The sequence below is a fragment of the Stegodyphus dumicola genome, chromosome 7 (genome assembly GCF_044657685.1).
Source record: "Stegodyphus dumicola isolate Sdum_Otavi_A_Nest chromosome 7, ASM4465768v1".
Taxonomy (NCBI): domain Eukaryota; kingdom Metazoa; phylum Arthropoda; class Arachnida; order Araneae; family Eresidae; genus Stegodyphus; species Stegodyphus dumicola.
In genome coordinates, this window is record NC_140774.1 from 104964603 (window position 1) to 104991694 (window position 27092).

General features: G+C 34.9%; 1 protein-coding gene across 2 annotated transcripts in view; it reads left to right on the forward strand.

Annotated features, from left to right (window-relative positions):
- LOC118195415 (uncharacterized) overlaps positions 1-27092 on the forward strand; it is a 432135-nt gene that overhangs the window by 107102 nt on the left and 297941 nt on the right. For both annotated transcript variants that reach the window (XM_085820678.1, XM_085820679.1), the window contains exon 3: positions 18593-18655. In XM_085820678.1, the coding sequence (XP_085676804.1) occupies positions 18593-18655 (63 nt within the window). The remainder of the gene's footprint in view (positions 1-18592; positions 18656-27092) is intronic.

The following is a 27092-nucleotide window of genomic DNA, read 5'->3' on the forward strand; positions in this document are numbered from 1 at the left end:
ATTTCTTCAGAGAAATCTGGCTTTTGTGTTTCTTGAAAAATGTATTCACACTACTATGCATCTTACTTATACGTGTTGCAGAGGTAATTTAAAATAATCAAAGATGAAATAATTTTTTCTTACCGCATGTTGCCTTAATGTCATTTTTATTTGCATTTTTAGTAAAAATTATAAATGTGTTTTAAAAAAAGATAATAGTCAATTCGAAAGCAATAAAAACTATGTTTGATAGCTTTAATATTATTTACGTATCAAAGAAATAAATTGTAATTAGTTTATTTGTGTTTATATGATTTTAAATTTTAAGTAATAAATAGAAGTTATTTTTGACAATACATTAGTACTCAGTAAAATGTAATGACACTTTGACAATACGAGCTAATTCTCTGGTAATTCAATTTTTAGCATCTAAAAAGTTGTGTTCATTTTGTTTCAGGCAGATTTAGTTGTAAAATTTCATGCCTCAGCTGTCCCAGTTTGCTACACATTTGCCAGTTGCTTCTAAAGCATAAAATTCTTAAGCAATTAGCCGATATTTATCATAATCACTAATATTATCTAGTTTACCCCCCTTCCTCCTTGCTATATGAAGTAGAGGGATTTAGAACAGTGCCTAGAAGTTGATGAAATTGTATGTAAAATCTGCTGTAATCTAAAATTCCGTTTTGCCTAATGTAGCCCATATATTTATGCAAAGCCTGAATAAAAAATAAAATAATAATTAGAATGAACAGATTTAGGTGGTTCGAATGAAATTTTATGAATTTTAAAGAGCACGCTATTTTTGTTAGAAACTATAGGCGATGGAAAACAATTATAGTCTGTTCGATGTTATGCAAATTGTATTTCTTTCTTTGTACTGAGGAGCGGCGCAGACGCAAATTTGTTAGGTTTTTAAAGCTCGCGTTTAGAGCTTTGAGGTTGCTGTGAATTACTGGAGTTTCAACTAGGCAGAGGTTCTTCTGAGTTTGTGTTGGTAAGCCGCCACTGAAGTCGGACTTTGTGTGGTCTTCGCCGTTCCTCAACTAACTTACTATTTGAAAGTCAATAAAGAAGTTTCGGTCAACGTTATGAGTCTGAGGTTTTTTGGGTTCTATACTGAAGTAATATCAAGTCAATTTACAGTCCACTATTTTTAAACAACGGAACGTACATGTTTCATGGTCCGCCAGCTACGGAGTCGCAGTAAATTTGGTGAGTCAGTGTGTTTTTTTTATCTTTCTTATTAGATAATGGAATTTACAACGCTTAAGACTAAAAAGCGTGTAGCTAAAGCTAAGTTAAGTAAACTGAAAGAGAAAATTACAGTGACTTACGATTCTGCTGATGTTGATCAGTTGGAACTTTTTAAATCTAGATTAAAGGATTTAATGACCGAACTTTCGGATATTTTTAGTAACATATTTGTAGTGTGTGAAGAAAAAGATATTGATGTATTTATAGAAGAACAACAGGTCATACAAGATACTGTTGATGAGTTAATTTTAATGCTAACCAGAGTTAAGAATGTTAAAGACATTAGTGTGGAAACTAAATCTTGTGAAATAGCGAGTATACGCTTACCTAAGCTAACTCTTCCTGTATTTAGTGGCAGTACTGAAGAATGGCTATCATTTTTTGATTTATTTAAAACAGCGATAGTGGATAATGACCGTTTATCAGGTGCACAAAAGCTACAATATTTAAAGGGTTCTTTAAAAGGAGATGCTTTGCGGATTGTTCAAGCTTTAACTATTTGTGACAGGAATTTCGAAATAGCGCGGCATTTATTGTGTCAAAGATTTTCACATAAGAGAGAATTACTTTCATCGTTATTAAAGAAAATCTTGTATTTATCAAATTTACAAGCTGAAATTCCTAGTCAGATATTAGCGTTAGTAGACACTGTAAGAGAGTGTGTATGTTCGTTTGAAAATCTAGGATTCAAAGTGGAGCAATTCGCGGACACTATTTTAATGTTAATAGTACAGTTTAAATTGGATTCTTCGACGAGAGGATGGTGGGAAAGAACATTACAGAGTGAGGAAATACCAACACTTAATAATCTGCTAGAGTTCTTGAAATCTCATGCCAGAACCTTGCAAGCAGGTAAAACGCAAGGTGTTAAAAAACAAGTTACAAAAGACAAATTAACTTCATTGGCTTCAGAGATTCGCGCGCAGTGTATGTATTGTAAAGCCGGTCATTCAGTTTTTAAATGTAATAAGTTTTTAAATTTGAATGTTCAGGAACGTGTTAATTTTGTCAAGAGAAATAATGTTTGTTTTAATTGTTTGGTTTCAAACCATAAAGCTTTCGAGTGTAGAAGTACACATAAATGTAAAAAGTGCTTTAAAAATCATCACACACTACTGCATTTCGAAAGAGTTCAAAATGAACCAAAGGCACTTAAAGGAGTTTCGAACAGTTCAAATGAATTATCAGTGACGGCTAAGCCATTTTTCCCTGGGCCAGAACCTCGCGCTCAGTCGGCTGGGTCAGGGGAGAATATCTCAAGTTCTAGTCCAGTAATTAAATCTTGTGTTTCAGACTTTAATTTTCAGAGTGAAGTTTTATTATGTACGGCTGTTATTAAAGTGTTAGATTCATCGGGTGAATACCAATTGTGTAGAGCCCTCCTTGACCCTGGCAGTCAAGCAAGCCTGATTTCAGAAGATTGTGTACAAAGGCTAGGGTTAGTAAGAAGAAATGTCAAAGTTTTTATTTCATGTTTAGGGTCTTTGGATACGAAAACTAATGGGATTACGGAAATAAACTTCGTTCCGCATTTTCCGGAGAAAGTGTCATTTAAAACACCAGTATTTATCATCAATAGAATTATTGGAACTTTGCCGCATTTTACATTGGATAAGAAGTATGTTGAGGAATATAATGATTTAATGTTAGCAGATCCAACGTTTTACAAAAGTGGGCCTGTTGATATACTTTTAGGCGTAGATATTGCCTTACCTCTTTTAAAGGGAGAAATAATTAAATGCGAAGAAGGTAAACCGGTAGCTTCTCGTTCTGAACTAGGATGGATTATTTCAGGTAGTGTGAATAATTCAGCAGAAATTAATCCTACTATCTATGTTAATAATATACAAGTGGAAACTGATCAGATGCTGTCTGACTTTTGGAAATTGGATGCTGTACCTACGTTTGACATGCTTACTAAATCGGAGAGAGCATGTGAAGATTATTTCAAATCTACATATACGAGAGAGGAAAGTGGGGGTATATACTGTGAAATTACCGTTTCACTCTCCGCCTTCTCAGCTTGGAGATTCCAGACAATTAGCTATGCGTAGATTCCAATCTTTAGAAAATTCTCTTCTAAAAAGGCCTCAGATATATGAACAGTATAAGGATTTCATGAGGGAATACCTTGAGCTGAGACATATGGAGGGAGTGCCTGAGGGAGAGATTCTTATTGACTCTACGTATTACATGCCTCATCATGCCGTATTAAAGGAATCAAGTACTACGACTAAACTGAGAGTTGTTTTCGATGCGTCAGCTAAAACGACATCGGGTCTTTCATTGAATGATATTTTGATGGTTGGGCCAAGAGTTCAGCAAGAGCTGTTTCCAATTCTTCTACGGTTTAGAACTCACAAAATTGCAGTATGTGCCGATGTAGAGAAGATGTTCAGACAAATTCGTGTCCACCCAGAAGATACAAATTGGCAACGAATGCTTTGGAGAGATAGTCCTAGTGAGCCCTTGAGTACATTTAGATTAGTGACAGTTACATATGGGACTGCCAGTGCGCCATATTTGTCTACTAGAGTAATGAAACAACTTGCATTAGATGAACAAGCGAGATTTCCTTTAGCATCAAAAATTGCCCTTCGTGATTTTTATGTTGATGATTTGCTTTCAGGGGCACAAAGTGAAGAGGAAGCGAATGTTCTAGTTCAGCAGTTGAATGAAATGATGAAAAGGGGTGGATTTCGCTTAAGGAAGTGGATTTCAAACAATTCAGCTATTTTAGAGAATATTCCCGAGTGCTTACGAGAATCCAGTATTTCTCTTGAAATAAACAGTGACAAGAAAGTAAAAGTATTGGGAATTAATTGGAACAACTCTAGTGATACGTTTCATTTTTCGGTATGCATAAGTGATAAAGAGTTTACTAAGAGGACTATTTTATCAGAAGTAGCCAAAATTTTTGATCCAATGGGATGGTTAGCGCCAACAATAATATACGCGAAAATATTATTACAAGAGTTATGGAACTTACAGCTGGGTTGGGATGAACTCGTTGATAAGAGAATAAGTAGAAAATGGAAGCGTTTCTATCTAGAATTACCCTTACTTTCAAGCTTACAATTTCCGAGGTATGTCTTGAGTCCGAAGGCAGTAGTTATAGAAATCCATGCTTTCTGCGACGCTTCAGAAAAGGCTTATTGTGCAGTCATCTATCTCCGTACAATCAACCTTGATTCGTCAGTCAAAGTCAGCCTTATGACATCGAAAACCAGAGTAGCGCCCTTAAAAACCCAGTCTCTTCCGAGACTAGAGTTGTGTGCTGCGTTACTTTTAACCAACCTCTTACATGCAGTATTATCATGCATAGAACTGCCTATTAACAATATTTACGCATGGACCGACTCGCGGGTTACATTGGCATGGGTTCCGAACCTCGCCGTTGGCTACCTTTTGTGGCAAATCGAGTTGCAAAAATCCAAGAAGCTGTTCCAGTTATTCAATGGAATTATGTTGCTGGGAAAGAAAATCCTGCAGACTGTGGGACCAGAGGTTTTATTCCATCAGAATTCCTACAATGTGAGTTATGGATGAAGGGACCGCAGTGGTTAAACGAATCCGTAATTCATGTACAGCAGAATTCAAGTGTAGAATTAGAGGGTGAGGTTATGTTGAAGGAATTGAAAAAGAGTTTCAGTTCAAATATTTCCAAATTTGAAGAGTCTAGTGTGTTTTCAAGATTTTCGTCATGGTTAAAGTTATGTCGGGTGTTAGCGTGGTGTTTAAGATTTAGAAATAATTGTAGTAAGTTACCTACAGAGCGTATAAAGGGTTATTTATCTACTGAAGAAATCTGTGAAGTTACTTCTATGATTGTTAGGATTGTGCAAAGAGCCGAATTTCCAGAAAAATTATTCTGTTTAGAATCTGGTAAACCCTTGAAGACATCAAGTAAATTACTGTCTTTAAGTCCTTTCTTGGATTCCGCGGGAGTAATGCGTATAGGCGGAAGGCTCAGAAACTCTAGTTTCAAATAATCAGAAACATCCTATGATTTTACCTAAGGATCACAATATTACGCGTTTAATCATTAAGCATTATCATGACACGTATCTTCACGCAGGTACGCAGCTACTCACTTCTGTCATACGACATAGATTTTGGATTGTGAATGCTAAAGATATTATAAGAAAGTGTATAAACCAATGTGTTATCTGCCGTAGAGTTAGAGCGCAAACTGCAACTCAGCTAATGGCAGATTTACCCGCTTCAAGAGTTACTCAAAGTAGAGCTTTTTCTCGTGTAGGGATTGATTTAGCAGGACCATTTAACGTTAAATATCGTCCTGGTAGAGGAGTCAAAATCTTTAAGTGTTACTTATGTCTATTTATTTGTTTTACTACAAGAGCAATACACTTAGAATTAGTTGGAGATCTTTCAACAAAATCATTCCTCGCGACACTTAAGCGGTTTATAGCTCGTAGAGGCAAACCGTGTGAAATTCACAGTGATTGTGCAACGAATTTTATAGGAGCTAATAAAGAATTAAGGAAAGCCTTTTCTATTGTTCAACGTGATGAACAGCTACAGGGTTATTTCTTCAGAAAATATTAAATGGTTGTTTAATCCTCCCTCTTCCCCTCATTTTGGAGGGCTTTGGGAAGCGGGTATCAAGTCTATGAAACATCACTTAAAAAGATGTTTAGGAACACTTATTTTAACATACGAGGAATTTTTGACATTAATAACCCAAATTGAATTCTAGGCCTTTAGTACCAGCTTCAAGTGATTGTAGCGACTTGGAGACGATAACACCAGGACACTTTTTAACCGGAACGGCTTTAAGCGCTATTCCAGAATCTAACCAAATTCAAGAAACCATGAGCTGCAGTGGCCGTTGGAGGAACGTGCAAAGGTTATTTCAACATTTCTGGAATCGTTGGAGCAGTGAGTATTTATCTAGATTGCAGCAGAGACCCAAGTGGTGCAAGGTACAACAAGACCTGAAGATTGGTGATATGGTTCTTATTAAGAACGAAAATCTACCTCCGCTACGTTGGAAATTAGGTAGAATTATTAAAGTGTATCCTGGTCTGGATGAGAAAGTTCGAGTGGTGAGTTTACGCACGTCTAATGTTGAAATAAAACGACCTATAGCAAAGCTATGCGCTTTGCCATTTAATTCCCGATTTAGAGACTTTAATTTTTATTTTTCAGGTTTATGCAGTTCAACAGTTTAAATTTATTGTTTGAACCCCCTTGGGACTTCAAGGCTGGGGGTATGTTCGATGTTATGCAAATTGTATTTCTTTCTTTGTACCGAGGAGCGGCGCAGACGCAAATTTGTTAGGTTTTTAAAGCTCGCGTTTAGAGCTTTGAGGTTGCTCTGAATTACTGGAGTTTCAACTAGGCAGAGGTTCTTTTGAGTTTGTGTTGGTAAGCCGCCACTGAAGTCGGAGTTTGTGTGGTCTTCGCCGTTCCTCAACTAACTTACTATTTGAAAGTCAATAAAGAAGTTTCGGTCAACGTTATGAGTCTGAGGTTTTTTGGGTTCTATACTGAAGTAATATCAAGTCAATTTACAGTCCACTATTTTTAAACAACGGAACGTACATAGTCAATGGTATATTCTTGTCAATTAGTATATTGTATTTTTGCTTGGAACTGCCGGATAAAATCGGACAGCACACAACGAAGTCTGAGAGTCGTTACCAAACAGCCAGTATATTGTATTATATAAAAATAAAGAAATACTGCATCAACTACATAAAATATACATCTATATACCAGGGATGGACGAACTTCAGGACAGTGAAAGCCGCATTTCAGTATCCAGGAAACTCCGAAAGAGTAATAAGATATTCTTAAGATTCAAAATTTTTTTTATTTACATCGTTTAAAAATGCCTTCGTGAAAAGAAACATTTGAAATACATTAATGAGAATTTCGCATTTCCTATGATACGCAAATTTAAAAAAAAAAAAGAAAAAAAAAAAAGTATGATGCAATTGAGCATTCTCTTTTCAGACAGAAAACAAGCATTTTCTGGTTTCCTTTCCTTCTTTTATAATTATTAAATGGTTTTATCCAGATGTATACTAAACTCGAAAGAAGATATTCTAATAATCTTTGCAATTATAACAACGTAAAAAGCTTTACATTTGCGAAGAATAAAACGCTTATAAGGTGCAGCACGCTCGGCACTTATTCAAGAGGCCCGTAGTTCGTGTCCCGGCGAGGGCTTTGCATATGTTTCATGTCTCCTGCTTCGAAATAACTTTATGTCTCTACACACTAATTTGAAAACCCGATCCATTGTTTTTAACCCCTACACAGTCTTTTGGAAAGTGTAAGATAAGTGAGATGAGATAGGGCGCTCCGTAGAGAAATAAATTGTGTTGTGTAGGAATATTTTATGGTGCAATAATCGCATCAAAATGGATAACTCGCCAATATTTTGAATCATCATTTCATATGAACATTTTGACAGTTCAACCGCAAATCACTAACCCAGTTTCGTTCGCATAACACAATTTAAAATTCTCTAATTATACTGCTGTGGATAGATAGCGCATACATGTACAGAATCATGGTTATGTAAATACTAACTTCTCTAGATATATCTAAGGGTAAAATAACATGTTAAATTCACAATAAACTCACAAATAATAACTTTATCCTAATCTCAGAATAAATTTCTTTAACACATACTGACGTTCAAAAGTACAGATTTACGTAATCAAGACTACAAACTAAGAGGAAGTGAAGAGTAATTGCACAAGCAGGTTTTGGGAATTTGGAATCTAAAATCTTACGCGATTCTGATGGATAACACGAGGGTCAGGATGCAACTAGAATAATGTAAACTATAAACACACAGTCACTGACAGTTTTTAATACTGTTCGTTATTGTTCGTAGATGGCAGCGGTGCTCCCCAACATCTAAATATCACTTAGAAACAGTCTGTTTGTAATACATCAGGAACTGGAAAACAACGGCGGGATAATCGCACATCATCAGTGTAGGACATGGACCTTCATTGTTCAGTCCTTTTTTTATACATCTGTAAAATTTGAACTTTTCATCAGTGTACGGAAGGAACCTTTATCGTTCATTCATTTCTTAAACGTCTGTAAAACTGAAACACTTCACCAGCTTTGGGCAGGAACCTTTATCGCCGAGTCATTTCTCAAGTGTCTGTAAAACTGAAACATTTCATCAGAGCTGGGCAGGAGACTTCACTTTTCAGTCATTATTTAAGTGAAACATTTTATCATTGGTTGAGCAGGAACCTTCATTGTTCAGTCATTTCTTAAACCCCTATAAACTGGAATATTTCAGCGTTTCATAACCTTTATCGTCCTGTCTTTTCAAATAACTCATCTCCAATAAAAGGTTTTTGTTCATTTCATAAAAAGTTATATACTTATACTTTATACTAGTTATTCCTCGCATTTTTCTGCCTTTATTCCTCCTTCTTCATTAACGCTAAACCTCCTTATCGAACTCGAAGCAAGTCAAAAGCTAACCCAAAAAAAGTGTGTCCACATTTTTCGACAAAGTAATCAAACTTTGACTGTACGAACTAATTCTCTGGTAATTCAATTTTTAGCATCTAAAAAATTGTGTTCATTTTGTTTCAAGCAGATTTAATAGTAAAATTTCATGCCTCAGCTATTCCAGTTTGCTACACACACATTTGCGAGTTGCTTCTAAAGCATTAAATTTATTAATTATTTAACTCTAGAATTAACTATAAGACATCTTATCCTGCGACCTACGCCTCACTTCAACCATTAATTGGTCAATCACAGTCCGCTACAAACTTTCTCTTTTTTTCAATTATAACGACGTAGCAATTGAAATAAAAGCCAAACATATCTTTCTACATCGCCCTAAGAAAAGGTGGGTAAGGGAATTTTTTCCTAATGCTCGCCGAGCGAATTCTCCAGGATAATTTCACACCCCGACAAAATGCTTCTAAAAATATAATACGTTTGTCTAATCTTCTGTTTTCAATAGACCAAGGACCATTTATGTAACAAATGGCGCCATGCTGCATGTCAAGCTATACACTAACTACCAATAAGTATTTGGATACCTATGCAAATGACGATACCTGCGGTCCAAAGGTATGTCACGGACTCCGCCGGTATATATCGTGTAGGAAACAGCATCGGCTTCAGTCGCATGCAAGATGCCTCGCAGTTCGGAGCTCTCTGATTTCGAGAAAGGTATAATTATCGGGTATCACAAATGTGGCCGATCCTTAAAGGACATATCTAGCGATCTGAAGTACCCAAAATCGACAGTGACCCATGTGATTAAGAAGTGGAAGGTGAGCGGTGATTGTCGGAATGTGGCCCGAGTCGGCAAACCAACGAAACTGGGAGATAGAGACCGACGAGTGCTGTCCAGAAAAATTCAGAAGAACCGCACCCAACCGATGACCCTCATCCGCGAGGAGTTTCAAAAGGCATCCGGGAGTATTGTTTCAATGAATACCATCCGTAAGAAAGCACATCTGCTTGGTTTTCATGGTCATGTTGCTGCCCATAAGCCTTTAATCACAAAGTCCAACCGCGCTGCTCAGTTAATGTGGCGCAAAGCACATCGAAATTCGACCGTAGATCAGTGGAAACGGGTTCTTTGGAGTAATGAATCAAGGTTCACCCTTTACCGTTCGGATGGCAGGGTCTGGGTCTGGCGTCTACCTGGAAAACGTCTCCTGCCAGAATGCATTGTGCCAACAGTCAAGTTCGGCGGAGGTGGAATTATGGTCTGGGAGTATTTCTCCTGGTATGGGCTGGGACCCTTGGTCCCCATTCATGGTAAGCTCAATTCCGATGCCTACTGCACTATCTTGGATGACAATGGGCTTCCTACGTTGTGGCAGTTTTACGGGTTGGACCCCTGTTACTTTCAGAACGACAATGCCAGTTGTCATGTTTCGACGTTAATCAAGGCTTGGTATGGTGCCAATGGAGTTCATCGAATGGACTGGCCTGCCCAGAGTCCAGACCTGAACCCTATCGAGAACCTCTGGGACGAGTTGCATCGCCGAATTCAGGGGTGCACTACCCGTGCAAAATCGGTGAAGGAACTTCTATGTTTTCTCCAAGCCGAGTGAGAAGAAAACACCACTAGCTGTCATACAAAGACTTGTGGAAAGTATGCCCTGGAAGGTCCACGCTGTAATTATTTCTCGTGGAGGCTCTACCAATTATTGATTTTGAATAAAGTTAGGTTTTCTTTTCTATCACAGGTGTCCAAATACTTATTGGTAGTCAGTGTAGTTTTTTATGAAGCTACCGCATTCGTTTACTCCCTACAACGAATGATTTTCACGTTTACCCTACAATTCACAAGTAAAACATATTTTTTCAAACCAGTATATAAATCTGGAAATATATAAGCTAAAATTTTTTAAAAAAATCACACAAATTTTTAATAATATAATATTTTTGATGCTTTACCTTACAAATAATTTCTCATAAATATTTTACAATATTTCAAGATAGCTTTAAATAATTAATTACTGAAATAGGAAGCAGAGTTGCAGATGCGGTATCTGATTTACGAATTTCTTAGTTTAACCTTGCATGTTGCCAGCCAGGACATGGGTCTTTCAGGCGACAGAAGAAGAATGTCAGATCAGATTTCTCACTTATTTCTGAACAATGGGTGCTAAGCTTTTGCAAAGTTTCAGATCGCAAAACAAACAAACAAACAAAAAAAAAAAAAAAAAAAAAAAAAAGCACACATCCAATTTCTAAAACTAAATTATATTTTCTATAATAAGATATGCAGAAATGTCTGATGCGGTTAGAGCATTTCACCAATTACAATTTTAAATACCAACAAGATTTAAGTAAAGTATTAGGTTAAAATGCGGTTTAGCCCACTGCTTGGCGATTGTTTTTCAATGGGCAATAAAGCCGCCAACATGGTTAATCCGATGTTTTGAAGCTGTGTTGTTATTCTGTTGCCTCTAAATGTTATCGCCCTGTGTTATATTTATAGAAATTAAATATTGAAAAATCTGCATAAATATATCTCGCATTGTGATAAAACAAGGGTACCTAGAGCCATCAAATTTTGAATAACATACGTTTCCAACCTAATATGGGCATCTGGAAGCCCAAACTTGGAATTTTTTTTATTATCTGATTGATATTTCGTAAAACTTGAACGAAATGTTTATTAGCAAACTCAAAAATTTCAAAGCGAGCAACTGCAACACAGTACGGGGGAAAAAAAAAAAACATTTTTACGTGCAGAGCGCAAAACCGTGTATCGGAAATTCTAAAGATATGCTCATTTTAAAATTATTTTGCGATATTGCTGTTGAACTGAATTTTATGGTTTAAGTGTAAAGAACATTATATGATAAAGAAATGTAACACACAAAATTAAAAAAAACGCCCCTTTGGGCGTAATGTAAAATCTAAAAGCTTTCATTATTTTTTTTTAATTTTTTTTTTTTTTTTTTTTTACTTGTTAATTCTCTTGCGGTTTGAATGTTCTTATGTGGTTTCTTTTTTTAATGGAGTGTTCCCCCCTGAGGATTTTAGCCTTTTTTCTACATATATTACGGAAACGGCGTATAAACGTTTGTAAATTTATTTAAAGATGAGAGGGGATCCAAAAAGGTTTCCCCCTGAAATAAATTCATATATAAATCCCCTCAAAAAGACTTTACATTTTTTTTAAAAGGGTAAGTGAAAAAAATTTTCTTGTATGGTTCGTTTTAAAGGTGCTTATTTTAATATTTTGCATTTCTTTTTGGCTCAATCCTAGAAGATTGGAAAAGCTAACGTTGTGCAATTCTCTGATGTTTTTTTAATGAAAATAAATCCATATGTACATGGGCAAAGCCAATGCAGTGCGCAATGCCGACGTTGTGCACGATACCGAGTTTGTGCAATAATGTTTTTTTTAAGTGAAAATAGATCGATGTGCACATGGGCAAAGCCAATGTGGTGCGCGATGCCTTGTTTGTGCAACTCTGGGATTTTTTTTAAGTGAAAATAGATCGATGTATACATAGGAAAAGCCAATGTAGCCAATGTTTCAAATAGTGGCCAACAAATATTATCGCCCTGTATTATATTTAAAGGAATTAAACGATTAAAAATCTTCATAAATGTATGTATGTTTTCAGCATTTTGATAAAACAACGGTACTTAGAAACATCAAATTTTGAATAACATCATCCTCCTGCGAATGGTCATGAATAACATCATCCTGCTGTGAATGGGCATCTGGAAGACCAAATTTGAAATTTGGAGTTAGTTTTATTATCGTTTTCATAGTTTATAAAACTTAAGCGAATTTTTGATTAACATACTGTGGAATTTCAAAGCAAGCAATGACAATGCTCTACAGATAAAATAATTTTTATCTCCAGCGCGCGAGACTGTGTATCGGAAAATCTAAAGATATGCTTTTTTTAAAAGTATTTTGTGATATTGCTGTTGAACTGAATTTTTCGGTTTAAGTGGCGAAGAACATGATATTTAATTAATAAAGGTAACACGCAAAGTGTTAAAAAAACGCACCTTTGGGGCGTAATGTAAAATCTTAAATTTCAGATTTTATTTTGTTTTTTAATTTCATTATATTTGTTGTCTTTTTTTAAATTTTCTATCGTTGATAATATTACCTATCGTAGCTTTAGATATCGAAAAACCATGCCTTTCACAGCGTTTTTTAATAACTAGATACGAATAAATTTCTTCGAAGAGAGCATAAATGTCCGAAGACAAATTGTCAAGTAGCAGACGATAATTTATGCTTTCAAAACTATGCTTGCAGTTAAAAAGAATTTCCAAGCAGACGATTTCTTTTGGAATTTTTACTTCGTAATTTGAACAGTTAATTCATTTGCTGTTTGAATGTTCTTATGTGGTAGTTATCAATCGAGTGGTTTTATCTGTGTGTTTTTGCCATTTTTCTGCATATATTTCGTTAAATGAACAATCGCTATGGATTTATCTGTGATGCTGAGAGAGGTGAGTGAATGTACATGTAAATTTATTACTTTATTGGAAATGCAAGGGAAACGTGCCGTCATTGTGAAAAAGACTTTTTATTTTCCTGAAAAGGGTAAGCGAAAATATTTTTTCTTTTTAAAATTGCTTATTTTTAATATTTTCTTATTTTCTTTCATTGTGAGAAATTAGATTTTTTAAAATTTATTAATGTGTAGAATTCTAATACGAAAGTATAGAACGTGGTTTAGGAATTTAAGAAACATGGAAATGAAAGCTGTGTATGATGTTGATATTCAATAATAAATATTTTTCTTTTTTTATTAATATAAAGCTTAAAAATTTTTAGAAAATAATGAAGATTGTTTACTCACTAGTATGTAAGAGATGGTGTCGTTACGTAGCAACAAGGTAATTTTGTAAAGATGATAAAGTTAAAATGTTCCGCAATATGAAATTAAAATTTAAAAAAATCTGTTTTTATTTGTATAAATACTAAAGCTTAAAAATATTTACCCTGTATGAGAGACTGCGACGTTGTTTACAGTTTTAATAACTGTTACAATTCACTTGCCGTATTTAATAAACTTCTCAAAACAATTAAAGGATATTGTAAGTTTTATATTATTAAAGGATTATATTAAAGGATATTGTAAGTTTTATATAAAATAAAGATATAAGCGAAATTTTTTTGCCGAAAATGGAAGAAGAGAATCACAAATGCAAATTTTTCTGATTTTCAAACTGTGGAGTATGCTAATTCTGAGTTCGACGTCAAAAACGTCGCTTCAGCGGCAGCGAATGAAATTTGACTTTCAACTGAATAAAAGACAGTGAAGACAAGGATGATCGGCATTCAATGACTGCTTTGTTTCGATGAATACGAAGTCTCAGCGAAGTCATTTAATCGATTCAGAAGCTTGGAGAGTTGTTGATAGGTTAGAAGGGGGCCAAACTCAAACCGAAGTAGCGCAAGCCATTGGAGTGTCACAAAGTGTGATTTCCAAGATCTGGAACCGTTTTTTGGAAACTGGAAGTGCATGGCGAAGACCAGGGCAAGGTCGTAGACGGGCAACAACGCCCCAATGAAGACCGTTATTTAGTGTTAACGGCTCGGAGACACCGATATATGAATGCTACTCTTCTCCAACAACACCTTCGCTCGGCTACTGACACCAAGGTTTCAACTCAGACTGTCCGAAACCGGCTCCATAGTGTAGGTTTGCATGCTCGCCGACCGAGGGTATGTGTTAGACTAACATCAAGGCATCGTCGCGACCGCAGGGAGTGGGCAACAGAGCATGCGAACTGGAGGAGAAATGAATGGAGCAATGTTCTTTTTTCTGACGAGTTCCTTTTTTCTGTTCATCCTGATAATAGGCGTATTTTCATCTGGAGGGACCGTGGCAGTAGGAATAATCCTGCGTTCTTGTAGGAAAGTGTCAGATTTGGCGGTGGGGGAGTGTTGGTGTATGGTGGCATCGCCATTGACGGGCGCACAGACCTCTACATCTTTCGAGATGGACCTCTGACTGGTCGCCGATATAGGGATGAGATCCTCAGACCTGTGAAAGAACACTCCGACAACGAAGGGAATGACGTCGCAGACCGACTGGCTAATGAGGCTGCCAACAACATCCACGCTCAAACTATAAGTGCCCCTACCCCCGTCTCACACCTCAAGAAAACTCTGCGTAACATCTGTAAAGTGGCAAGAAGAATGGAATAGTGGCGACACAGGGAGAAGGACGTATAACTTCCTACCAAAGGTAGACACGGAACGTCTTATAACAATAGCCCCACTGACACAGTACATAACGGGTCATGGCCCATTTTCATCTTATTTTATGCGTCATGGCATCTCAGCATCTGACAATTGTGTCTGTGGCATGCTAGGTTCTCCCAAGCACTATCTATTTGACTGCAGTCTAACAACAAACCACCACTTACCACATCCAACGAATGATAGAACACTTTACTATCGTTTCATAATCAAACACCCGCCAGCTATAAGGAGTATCTGCGCAGTTGTACAGCAAATCAACGCCCTAGGGCAAGACATTTGCGAGCCACAGTAGCATGGTACTGCAGACAATGTACTCAACTATTAGATATTCGCAGTATGTACACATTCTGTAATACACATTCCACATTCAATTTCGAGCCTCGTGTTAACATCTGCTTTCAATAGCCACCAACTTGCAGATATAATTTTACTGACATGTTTATCAGTGTAAAGCACTGGGCACCCAATGGAATGATCTGTTATCGTAAATCGAAATATATAATATCCGTACAATGCATGCACGAATGTAGTGTATGCAACGAAATATGTAATTCATGCAACAGAAGCCCCTAATGAAAGTATGTACATTATGTATTATGGGAACTGAGCATATTTCCGCACAGCACTACTGCTTTACGCACACCTTACTATGTCTTATATGTTTCCTCTGAGTGTAATATTTGCATTTATGTGCTCTACGTGTTTCCATATGTATTTTATGTGTCATGGTATGTATTTTCGTGTGTGTTTTTATGTCTTTATGTTACGTAATTACGAGTGTGTTTTTATGCTTTTACGTTTAATTTTGTATATCTATGTGTTTCAGCTTATATGAGTGTTTTAGTGTTTTAATGCTATCCTTTATATTCTTTCTAAGTTACTTTGTGTTATTACAACGTCTTATGTAAAAACTACCCGACATCTAGCCCCTGTATGGCCATGTAAACTCCTGGTGCAGCCTCACGGGGCTCCAGCGAGTTGCTTCTTCGAGATAGTGGAGGACGTGGGACATATGCCTGTTTACCTAAGTTATACGTCAGGCGTCCCCGTCCTCCGTCACCTGTCACCTGTAGTCCCTTACGCTGCAGCAATCGGAGATGACTTCATTTTAATGGACGCTAACTGCAGGCCACATCGTGCTAACCTGGTGGAGGATTTCCTTTTCGAGGAAGGAAACGTACGAATGGAATGGCCAGCGTGTTCTCCAGACATGAACCCAATAGAGCACGTTTGGGACGCTCTAGGAAGACGAGTTGCTGGCCGCCAACCACCCCCACAAACTCTCCAAGAACTGGAAAGAGCTCTTCTGGAAGAGTGGGACAGAATACCCCAACTTGTGATTAATAGCCTCATTGACTCCATGCCTCAAAGGTGTTCAACGTTGCTGGTCGTCCATGGAAACCATACCTCTTACTGAAAATGATGTCCTTTGAAGAAAACACCTTTTCTTATTCTTTTTTTTTTTTTTTTTTTTTTTTTCATATGCACAAATTGTGTTTTTTTCTTTTTGTACACAAATGAGGAATGAAATGCATTTTTTTTTCTGCCAAACATGTGTTATTTATTCTCATATAACCTACTACGTCTGTCGACCATGTATCAATCAGGTAAAATGTTTCCCAGCCACAAGATCCACCTAGAACCGCAATATCCTTTAATTGTTTTGAGCAGTGTAGTTTGAAATACCAAAAATTTAGTATACTTATTTCTACATCTGTAGAGAATACATTGTGAAGTCACAATCTTAGTCCCACCCATTTATGAACGTCACATAGCTCTGCCTTCTCAACTTTGTTTATACAACGCATTCTGAGATTTTACTGACGATTTTCAAAAAATCGCCGTTACTGAAAATCGCCAAGCAGTGGGCTAAAGCACATTTTCACCAAGTATTACTTCCAGTTGATCGTTTGTGAACGAAATCTAATTTATTGTTGCAATTGTGGTGTGGTGTTGATGCTTCAACGGTGTGGTGTTGAACTCCAATGAAAACTCTAATGATAGAACACCACATGAAAATTTTATTGAACGCCCAAAATAAAAGGCTACATATAATCAACAAGAGAAAAACCTATCTATTATAAACAAATTCATATTCTCTACATTTTACGTGCGAGAGAAATACGTGGCTCTCGAGCCTGCGTTTGAAACAATGCCAATATTTTAATATTATTTTTAAAACAATTAATTTAACCTAACATTTATTGAAAACGTATAAAAGTTAAATAATGATAATATTCATCTTATGCTCTCGAGACATCCTTGTCCATATTCCTTCAGTTTCTTCTTCCTTTATGTGACCGAGACATCCTTGTCCTTCAGTTTCTTCTTCCTTTATGTGACCTTATCACACAACAAATTCAAAGGTCTGTAATGCAAACTTTTTTAGTATATCTTTTATTAGGCACAATTGGCCAATTTTAAATATATAAATTTAATCAAAGGTTTACTCTTTTATTTTTTTATTAAAAACTACATTTTAGTGGACAGTTAAATATTATTTTAATTGGTTTTTAATTACCGAAAATTGAGTACTTTTATATTTAAAATAAATACCTTGAAACGAACACCATAACTTTTTTCTACTTTATTATCATTATAGTTTCAACAAATCTAAATTCAGTTTCATTTGCACGCGTATCCCCACTATATTTAGGTATCAAAAGACATTGCTCCTTCAACTGCAACCATATATGGCTTATGTATGCAGCAATATGTTTATATACCCAACAATATGCATATTATCGTTTACATATGTAACAATAGGTTGTGTTGATTGCTTAAAAAATGTTACGGGATTCAAGTAAAGTACCACTTCCGATTGACAACTAAAAAGTGTTATAAACTTCATGTACCTCTTCTGGTTGTCGAATTCTACTCAAAATATAATCAATTCTTTACATGCATGCAGAAAGTTTTAGTACGAAAAACAGAAATTTCTTGAATTTGACACAGAGTTATCGTGGACGAAAAAATCGTCACACATATGCATGCAAAGCGACAGGCATATTTGTAAAAATAATAAAAAAGTGTTGTGAGGATCCTAATTCTTGCTTATTATGAAAACTTATTTTCGGATTTTGGGATGGAAAATATTACCTCCCTTACCTGTGTAAACAGGTTGATGGGAGGCAAATAGTAAAAACACGTTGAGGGGACACAATTCGTGCTTATTCATTGGAAACTCGCCATCGAATTTTTGACCGAAAACATTCTCTCTCTTATCCGGTTAGCGGGAGGTAAAAAGTCGGTATTTAAAAATTAAGAAGTTATTCATTAATTTTCAATGATTTTTATGTAAAGTATGTAGTACAGTTAAGTATATAGAAAAGGAAAATAACTGAAAATAAAAAAATAAAGTTTTCGGTTACATGTTAGTTACATTATAAATGTGAAACAGAAATACTTATCTGAAAATTAGACTTCCCATTCCACTGGAACAAACGAAGAACTATCTCTGCAGTTTAAACAAGAAGTATTCTATATTTTGTTTTGCATTTAATTATTAATTGCTTTTCATTCTAGTAATATTAATATGCAAATATTTACTGAAATTACTAAATGAAACTGTGTTACTGAAATGAAAAAATGCCTATGATCAATTTGTTTTTTATTTCACAGAAGACTCATCAAACAGCCTCAGTATATGTCCCGAGATCAGGTCAGGAGAAGATGATTTACCAGGTAATATATGTTATTATTATTTATCGGAAAACGTAAGCAAAATACGTGCATTTTTTAGCTGTTTCATTTATTTCTTTTATACTTATTTCCTTTTCGCGTATTCATTTTTAGTCCAAAGGGGCTTTAGACGCAAAAGGCTTTATTAGCCTTTAGCAAAACGGGTATCAATTCCCCTACTTCTAAGCGAACTAACAGCTAACACCGTTTTGATTACTAGTTTGTCGCTGCTGGTAATACTGTTCGAAAGGTGAAGAGAAGAAAAAGGATCAGATCATATAAGGTACTCAGAGAATGCTGTCTTTTTACCCTTGATCCACTTGACGACAAGACGGAGAAGTTCTGCTTCAAAAACTGTGCATTAATTTCGAATACGATTTTTGAAATAGCAAACCTCAGATTAGTCTTCAAAAAGAACAAATGCTAGACCAACCTTATTATTCAATTTACTGCTATCTGTAAAGCAAACCATATGAAAACATTTTTCAATAGTCTATTTATAATCACAGAAATTTATGGGCTCTAAATCTGCTGGATGAAAAATATCGGGGGAAGGGATATTTCCATTTATGCAGTCTTCAGCTGCCGTTGCTTCGAAAATATTATTCCTATATTCAGTTTCCAAATCAATAGGCGGAACTTCTGCAAGAACAAAATGTAGCCTCATAACTTAGTGTTCTAGAGCCACTAATAATGTGAAAAATATTTCTCCACTGAATCTTTCTCAGTTTCCTTTTGTTAATCTTCTCTGCGAGAACATGCCCACAAGCATGAGAAAATGAAAAGCATAATACATTGCTTATGCATGAATTTCTTGACATCATAGCTTACTTCAAAATTATTTCTGGCAATTCAATCAAAAGCCTTAATAATTTTTTGACATTTAGTAGAAAAAAGTTCGCTGTGCTTTATCCATGCTAATTTTTGAAGTATGAAACCAAAATACGTAATCCTTTCTACAAATTCCAAGGGCGACATCGAGTATCAAAAGAGCGATATTTTGTTGATCAGGATTTCTGGAAACAAGCATAGATTTACTTTTTGAAGGATTTTTTTTTCCTTTGAGAACATACAGACTCCCCGTGCACCACATATGTACAACACGGGGCTTACAGAAGTAAGTTAACTAGAACATTAAAGGTTACATGTATAAATAAACATTAAAAATTACATGCATAAATAAAGCGAACAAAAGCAGAGAACAGCAGTCTGGACTTCACGAAAACAGATAAGTTCACTGGCCAAGTCACTCCGAACATTTTCAAATCGTTCTGTAAGCATAATCTAGGACCATCAAATGTAGGTTTTTGAAGGATTGAAAGTGATTTCCTGAGAGATCGCCCAATTGTAAACAAAATCCAGCACTGCTTTGTGCTCTCAAAAAGTATTAGTTAACTGCTTTCCTTGGAAAATTAAAAGTAAATCATCTGCAAATTCAATTTTTAAACAACCGTCCAGATGACCTTAAAAGATCAGTTATTATTACTTTCGGAAGAGTAGGACAGGACACAGAGCTTTGAGGACAGCCTTTATTGCAGAAAAACACGACAGCCTTTATTTTAATCTTACTTTTAGATCCATGCAGAAGTTCAGCGGTCCTCTCATTTAAAATAAATAAAAGCTTTTAAGCAGTCTACAAATATTATATGGAATACTAGTATCTTTAGAATTTTTTAACATAGATAGCCACTAAGCAATAACAAAAATACATTCGATATCCAGAAAAATAAGAACTGTTGTAAATTTCATTTGCTTTCGATACAGCAAGATATTCCTAAAGCGAAAGAGGGCATCTGGAGTAGACTTCCGAGGATTAAACCCGAAATATGAATCACTATAAAAATGCTTATGTCTCAAATATCAACTTATTCCATTAATGAAGAGAGTTTCAAGGCATTTTCCCAAAGTAAGTAATAAATTAATGCACCTGATATTGTCTAGTTAAGGAATTCTTGCATCTGAAGCTGAAAGATTGCGTTTTGCGTTTAATGTTCTAAAGATTTTTAATAACACTGTTAACTTCTAAAGTAGAAAACTGAAATTCAATAAATCAAATTTATAGCTCCTCTTACTAAGTACGTTAAGCTAATTCTCCTCTTATTCAGCACGTTAAGTTTAGTGAGAATTCTTACCACCACGCGCATTATCTCTTGGAAAATTCTTTACCATAATAGCAAAAATAGTATCACTTAGTGATGAAGTGACACTGTCATCCGGGAGTTTAATTCTGAATCTTATTCCTTTTCGCAAAATTGGTCTTTACTCCATACTTATATATACTTTTCCAGACACTGTGAACACTAATACCTGAGAGAAAAGTGACATGGTTTTTAAATCGTTAAAATTCGTGGAAGTTTTAATAATTCTACATCAATGTTAATTTTGGGTTCAAAATGTGCAGAATAAATAGTTAAATCAGAGGCATTAATTTTTATATGTATGTATTTATATCAGAAAGAGACTTAATATGTTGCTTCAGAGAAAACAAGGAAAGTTTTAAAGCTTTTATGGTTATTACTGGATTTTCTTGTAACGGAACTTAAGATAAGCAAAGTAGAAAAAATGTCAAAATTAATTCGGATTACTATCCGAAATACGTTTTAATACCTATTTTTAAAGAAGAAATTCTATCTCTTTAACCAAACAATTTTCACAATATTAAGTTCTATCAGGATAAGGCTCCAAGCTCTACCTCTAAATCTACTGCTCTATTTTTTGAAAGAAATAAGAAATGAGACCAGAACTGAAGCTATTCCTTTTAAATGCATCCCACCCAAGTTCCCTGATGTGTCTTGTATGTAGTTGATACATTGTAATATTTAATGCGACAGGATAACATTAATCTAATATAACTACATGTTAAAATAAATGATATAAATTATTTGTTAGCAAAATCTGATAATCCACATACTTAGTATGAATTGTCTCAGAATACTCTGAGTACACTGTCTCAGAATGTAATATTTATAATTTCACTTTTAGCAAATAAGTTTTCTAATTTTTTAGTACCCTAAGTGTAATTTCATTTTAGATATAACACTTATAGATGAAAATATAGTTTCAAACTTGTGTGTCTAATCAAAGCTCTTGAAATATTTGAAGACAAGAATAATATATTTCTAGCACTTTGATATTAAAAAGATTTTTGAGAAATTTTTGGCAATATCTTGTTTGTTTGGAAGATTGTGAAGAAGGAGTGGAATAAAACCAACCTTGATGTTTTAAGAGAAGGATTTTTATCTTGGAAATCAAGATGCAATATGATAGTTCAACAAAAGGACTATCAGACTGAACATATTAGAAAATAAAAGTCTATAGTTCGTATATATATATATATATATATATATAAATCTTTACGAAGTCGTTACAAAAATGTGTGAACACCCTCTGTAAATAATATATATATAATAATATAATATATATATATATATGTATATATAATGCATGTTTAGTGAATTTTTCTTTAAACTTCTTTTTAATTTTAATTAAGTAAAATTTATACTTAGGGGAGAAAAATCTTTTACATGCATTTCTGGGTTTCAGATGTTAGTTTTGAAGTGGTAAATATAACAAAAAGTTATTCGAAACAAATAAAATGCTGAGAACATTAATTTGTAACAGAAAAATTTCATTAATTGAAATTTGCATGTAAATTAATTTTTCCTCGTTTTTCTCATTATCAGAATTGCACTATTTAAATAGTAAAATTTCGTTTCATCATTTTGAGGAAATAATTTTCTTAATTGACGAAGATGAACTATTAACTTTGCTAATGTATTTATTGATGTAAAAACAAAGTTGGGCATAGGACGAGAAATGCTACTGAATGTTTCATAAAAGTGCCCTTTGTAATATAGAGTTAATTTATTATGCAGAATGAAAATTCGTCTTTGCTGAAGATCTTTCTTACTGATCCGTTTTTAAATTTGCACATGTTAAACTGTCACATATTACTTTCAGTAAATACTTGACTATTAAACTTATTTAAATTACACGAGCGTCAGAAAAGTCAACTATTATTTACAGTCGCAAAATATTAAAAATCGGCTCTACAAATTTTTGCTGAGTAAAGCCGTAATGCAATTCAATACATATATAAATTTTACTTAATACGCATTAATGCAATTTCTTTTCATTTATTACCTGTACTTCATTTCCTTACGCATTCATAACTTCAGTAAATGAATGTTAGGATATGAGAATGAATGTTATTACGAAGGAGGACCATAAAACTGCTTCATATCTGCTATTATATGGTAAAAGAAAGTTATTCGTTTTCTGTAGAACATCAATGTGCCAAGTTATTTCATTACTGCGTTTTCTTAGGAATGACTTTAATAGTAGCCGCATTGTATCTCAACATTCCAATCTAATGTATTTTCAGCGTGGAAAAAGGATAAAAGGAGAAGAAAGTACACTTGTATATTTCTCATTGTAATATTATAAACTGGTGCTAATGTTTATACTCCATTCATGTTTCTCCTTCCCATTCCCCGTTATTGCTTTCACTAAACATACTCTTTATTCTTTTAGAACAGGAATTTTGCGCAAGTGAATGCATCTTTCTTTACAAAATTTCACTTGCCATTTTTGGATTTATATTATAGTGGTAAAAAAACTGAATTATAAAAAAACTGATGCATTGATTAGTACGTTGCATTTATTACTAGTTGATACATTGTAATATTTAATGCGACAGGATAACATTAATCTAATATAACTACGTGTTAAAATAAATGATATAAATTATTTGTTAGCAAAATCTGATAATCCACATACTTAGTATGAATTGTCTCAGAATACTCTGAGTACACTGTCTCAGAATGTAATATTTATAATTTCACTTTTAGCAAATAAGTTTTCTAATTTTTTAGTACCCTAAGTGTAATTTCATTTTAGATATAACACTTATAGATGAAAATATAGTTTCAGACTTGTGTGTCTAATCAAAGCTCTTGAAATGTTTGAAGACAAGAATAATATATTTCTAGCACTTTGATATTAAAAAGATTTTTGAGAAATTTTTGGCAATATCTTAAAATTAATAATTGTTTGTTTAGCTAAAATGGAAAGCGCAGAAAGGCTACCTGCCCACAGGTAGAGATATCTAATTGGGGTATTTTCTACAGGAGACTGACCCTTATTTGTGCTCGCAGAGGGAGAAATTGTAAAAAAACATTAATGCGGCCAGCTCAACAAAGCCATGCCGAGCTATCAGTATTCATAGGCTTTAACCATTTGGCTGCTTATGGCTGAAAAATATACTCAGATGGATTAAAAAAAGCTTGCAGCAACAAATTCAAAGAAACAGATTATAATGTACTTAAAAATGAAATTTTTATCTCCGATTATCGTTGGAATTCGTAGAGATAATCTCACGCGATGCTCCATTCCTTGAAGGAATGGAGTATCGAGTGAAGGAAAGAACGCATTCTTTCCTTTTGAAGGAAAGAACACATTCTGTGTAACTTCGGTATTGGTAACATTATGCCGCGATATTACGAATTTTGCATATTTCTCCTAGGTTTGAAAGATTAAAACATAAGGTACTGGAGTATGAGTTGAAATTAATAATGCAGATAAAATATACACATTATATATAAACAAGAAATTCAAAAGAGACAGAAAAATAGCTATGTGTAATATATACAATATGTACAAACACAAGAGGGCAAGTACAGAAATTACGTTGGGAAATTTAACTCAATTGAGATGTGCGGCATAAGGACGTAATTCTTTGCCTTCTTGTAGTATTTTGTATTTAAACATGTTGAAATTCGTGAGATGTTTACAAGAAATAGCTTTTTTATAGAAATTTGTAATGGTTTTATTGAGAAGTTTATGAATAGTTTGCGGTTCTATTGATTTATCAAATTGCAGAGATACTTATTCTGCACTTTTTGGAGTTTGAGTAGGTCATTTTTGGTAAGAGTAGACCAAGCCGATAATGAATAGGTAAGGACCCGTCGCACATTTGAAATATAAATGAGACATGTATTCCTTAAATATAATTTGGAATAATTTCCAGTAATTGGGAAAACGCCAACGACGATTTTCGTGGCTTTTTTCATGACATTTTCGATGTGATCTTTCCGGTAAAATATTCATGCTCTTTTTAGGAATAATTAACAACTACCATTTATGGGCACTGAAGAATATTGTCCATTTTGTGCACCAGTCTTTAGTCATTGGTATTAACTCTTCGAGTTTTCGGATGGCATGATTTGCATTCGCTGATTTGACTGTCAAGGCATCAAATTTGTTGGGTTTGACTGTGTGCAGCATGATAGCTAATGAAATAATTTTCGTAATTTACTGGTTTAGGAATGTTTATTAAATAAACAACTGCGTCCGAAGGCAGTTTTCTGTGCTTCGTCTTGAACAAATTATGAAACATCAGCAAAAGCTATGGTTCTAGCCGTCAAATTGCCACAGAAGTTCGATTCAGCTATTCTACTGTCGCACGAAAGCTTTTTGGCTTCGGATGCTATGAGAGGAAACTAATGGTTTGAGTCCTCTTTATCTCATCTTGCAAAAAGGCCGTTAAAGATAGTATTGTCGTCATGTTTAGTGGCTTGAAGAAGAATATGGCAATGTACTGTTTATTGACGAGTCTAGATATAGCCTGAACTGTTATTCTAGACATGGTTTTATCCGGAGGAAGTAAGGATTAGCAACGATTTACCTTGTCAGTTAAAGGTCCTGTATTTAGGGAAGCGGTACAAAGGTTTGGATTTTGAATTATCAAAGATGGCTACGCCAATCAGCATACCTCTGACAAAGATACTTAAACGGTCACACACGTGGGGAAAAGATCTTGAAATCACCTGAGGCTGCTTAGGGATGGAGTTGTCATAAAAGGTTTTTGAAGGATGACAGCGTTCGTCCGCATCCAGCATGTGTTGTGTCAGAATACTTGGAATTAGAAGATGTGACCCGAAGGTGGATTTGGTTTATTTGATTATGACAAGCATCCGAGGGCTCTTTGGCTAAGAGAAGCTATGCCTTCGCGGGAACTTTCTAAGGGAAATGATTTGTTCCATACGGAGAAAACCACGAAAACGCCCATGCAGGCGGCCCATTCGCCTGGAATTGAACCTAGGGCCAAATACCAGTAGCCATCAATTTGACCATTGCGACGCTGGTGGGCCTAACCCAAATAGATTGACAAGCTTACTCGCCAGGTATGAACCTTGAATATTGTGGGTTGCCCTAGACCGCTAAATCGTATCATGTTAAGTGCCTCTTCAGTTCATTCATTAATTTGAAAACTGTACTTTAAGAAGAGTGGCTATTGTTCCCTAAGATGCAATCAACAATTTGGTAAACCTAATGAAATTAATGTAAATTAAACTACTTATGGTTTAATTAATTAATAGGATAAAGAAATACAGGTTAGTTATTGGAATATGGCAAAGCACTTCAGTGTTATCTAAGTAAGGGGAGGGGTGATTTATTGGAGGATCTTTATAAGGGAAATTGACTCGTATTCATGTTACACATGATGAAAATTAAGAAAACGAACCATGCAGCCAATAATCCATTCGTCTGCTAATCAAACCAGTATTCAATGCAGGAAATATAATTTCAAGCGCGTTGAAAACTATGAAAGTTTTAACTTCGTCTCTGCCTTCAAACAAATCGGAAGAATTTACGGCAATTTTTATTTGAAACGTAAACAAATAAACGAAACTTCTGCAGAGAAACCTTTCAAGTTCTCTGTTCCAGTTACGATTTCGATTCTTTCAGATGTAAGACTTATAATTAATCATTTGTAAGTCAGCATCCAAAGAATAATCAACACTGATTTCAACCGTTTCCTTTTTCAAGAAACTGAGTAACTGAATACTTTATGTGTATCTAATACGTATTTTTCGCCAGATAGATTTCTCGTCTCCGAAACACTAATATCTTACACATTCTACTCTTAAAAAACACGAGATGTCATTATTTCCATTTCATTACCGTTTTAGATAACAAATTACCACTTCCGCAAAGTAGTAGAAGTATTTCCTAAATTAAATACCTCTAACTGCTTTATATAATCCTTGCTACATCATTTGTAATCTATTCCCAAAGCACTTGAGACAATAGAGACGACACCCATGCCGGGTGGCTCCGCTTACTTTCTTCGAGCAAAAGTGATGGTTGTTATCATAATGATCTTCATAGTATGTCTATTATTTCGAAAAATGTGGAAAATTTATCCCTTGAATATTTATAAGTCAGTAATAACGCATGTATCTTTCGTCAAGAAATATTACAGTGTATTTACTGAAAATAGCTTTGAATAGAATAATTTTGAGATGCATTTAAAGGTCACTAAAATTGAAAGGAACGATCGTGCTTCAGCCACACTTGGTGACGCATATTTCATTCGTCCGGTTGTAAGAGGTACTATTATACAACTATGAGGCGGTAGTATCGGGAAGGAAAGTTA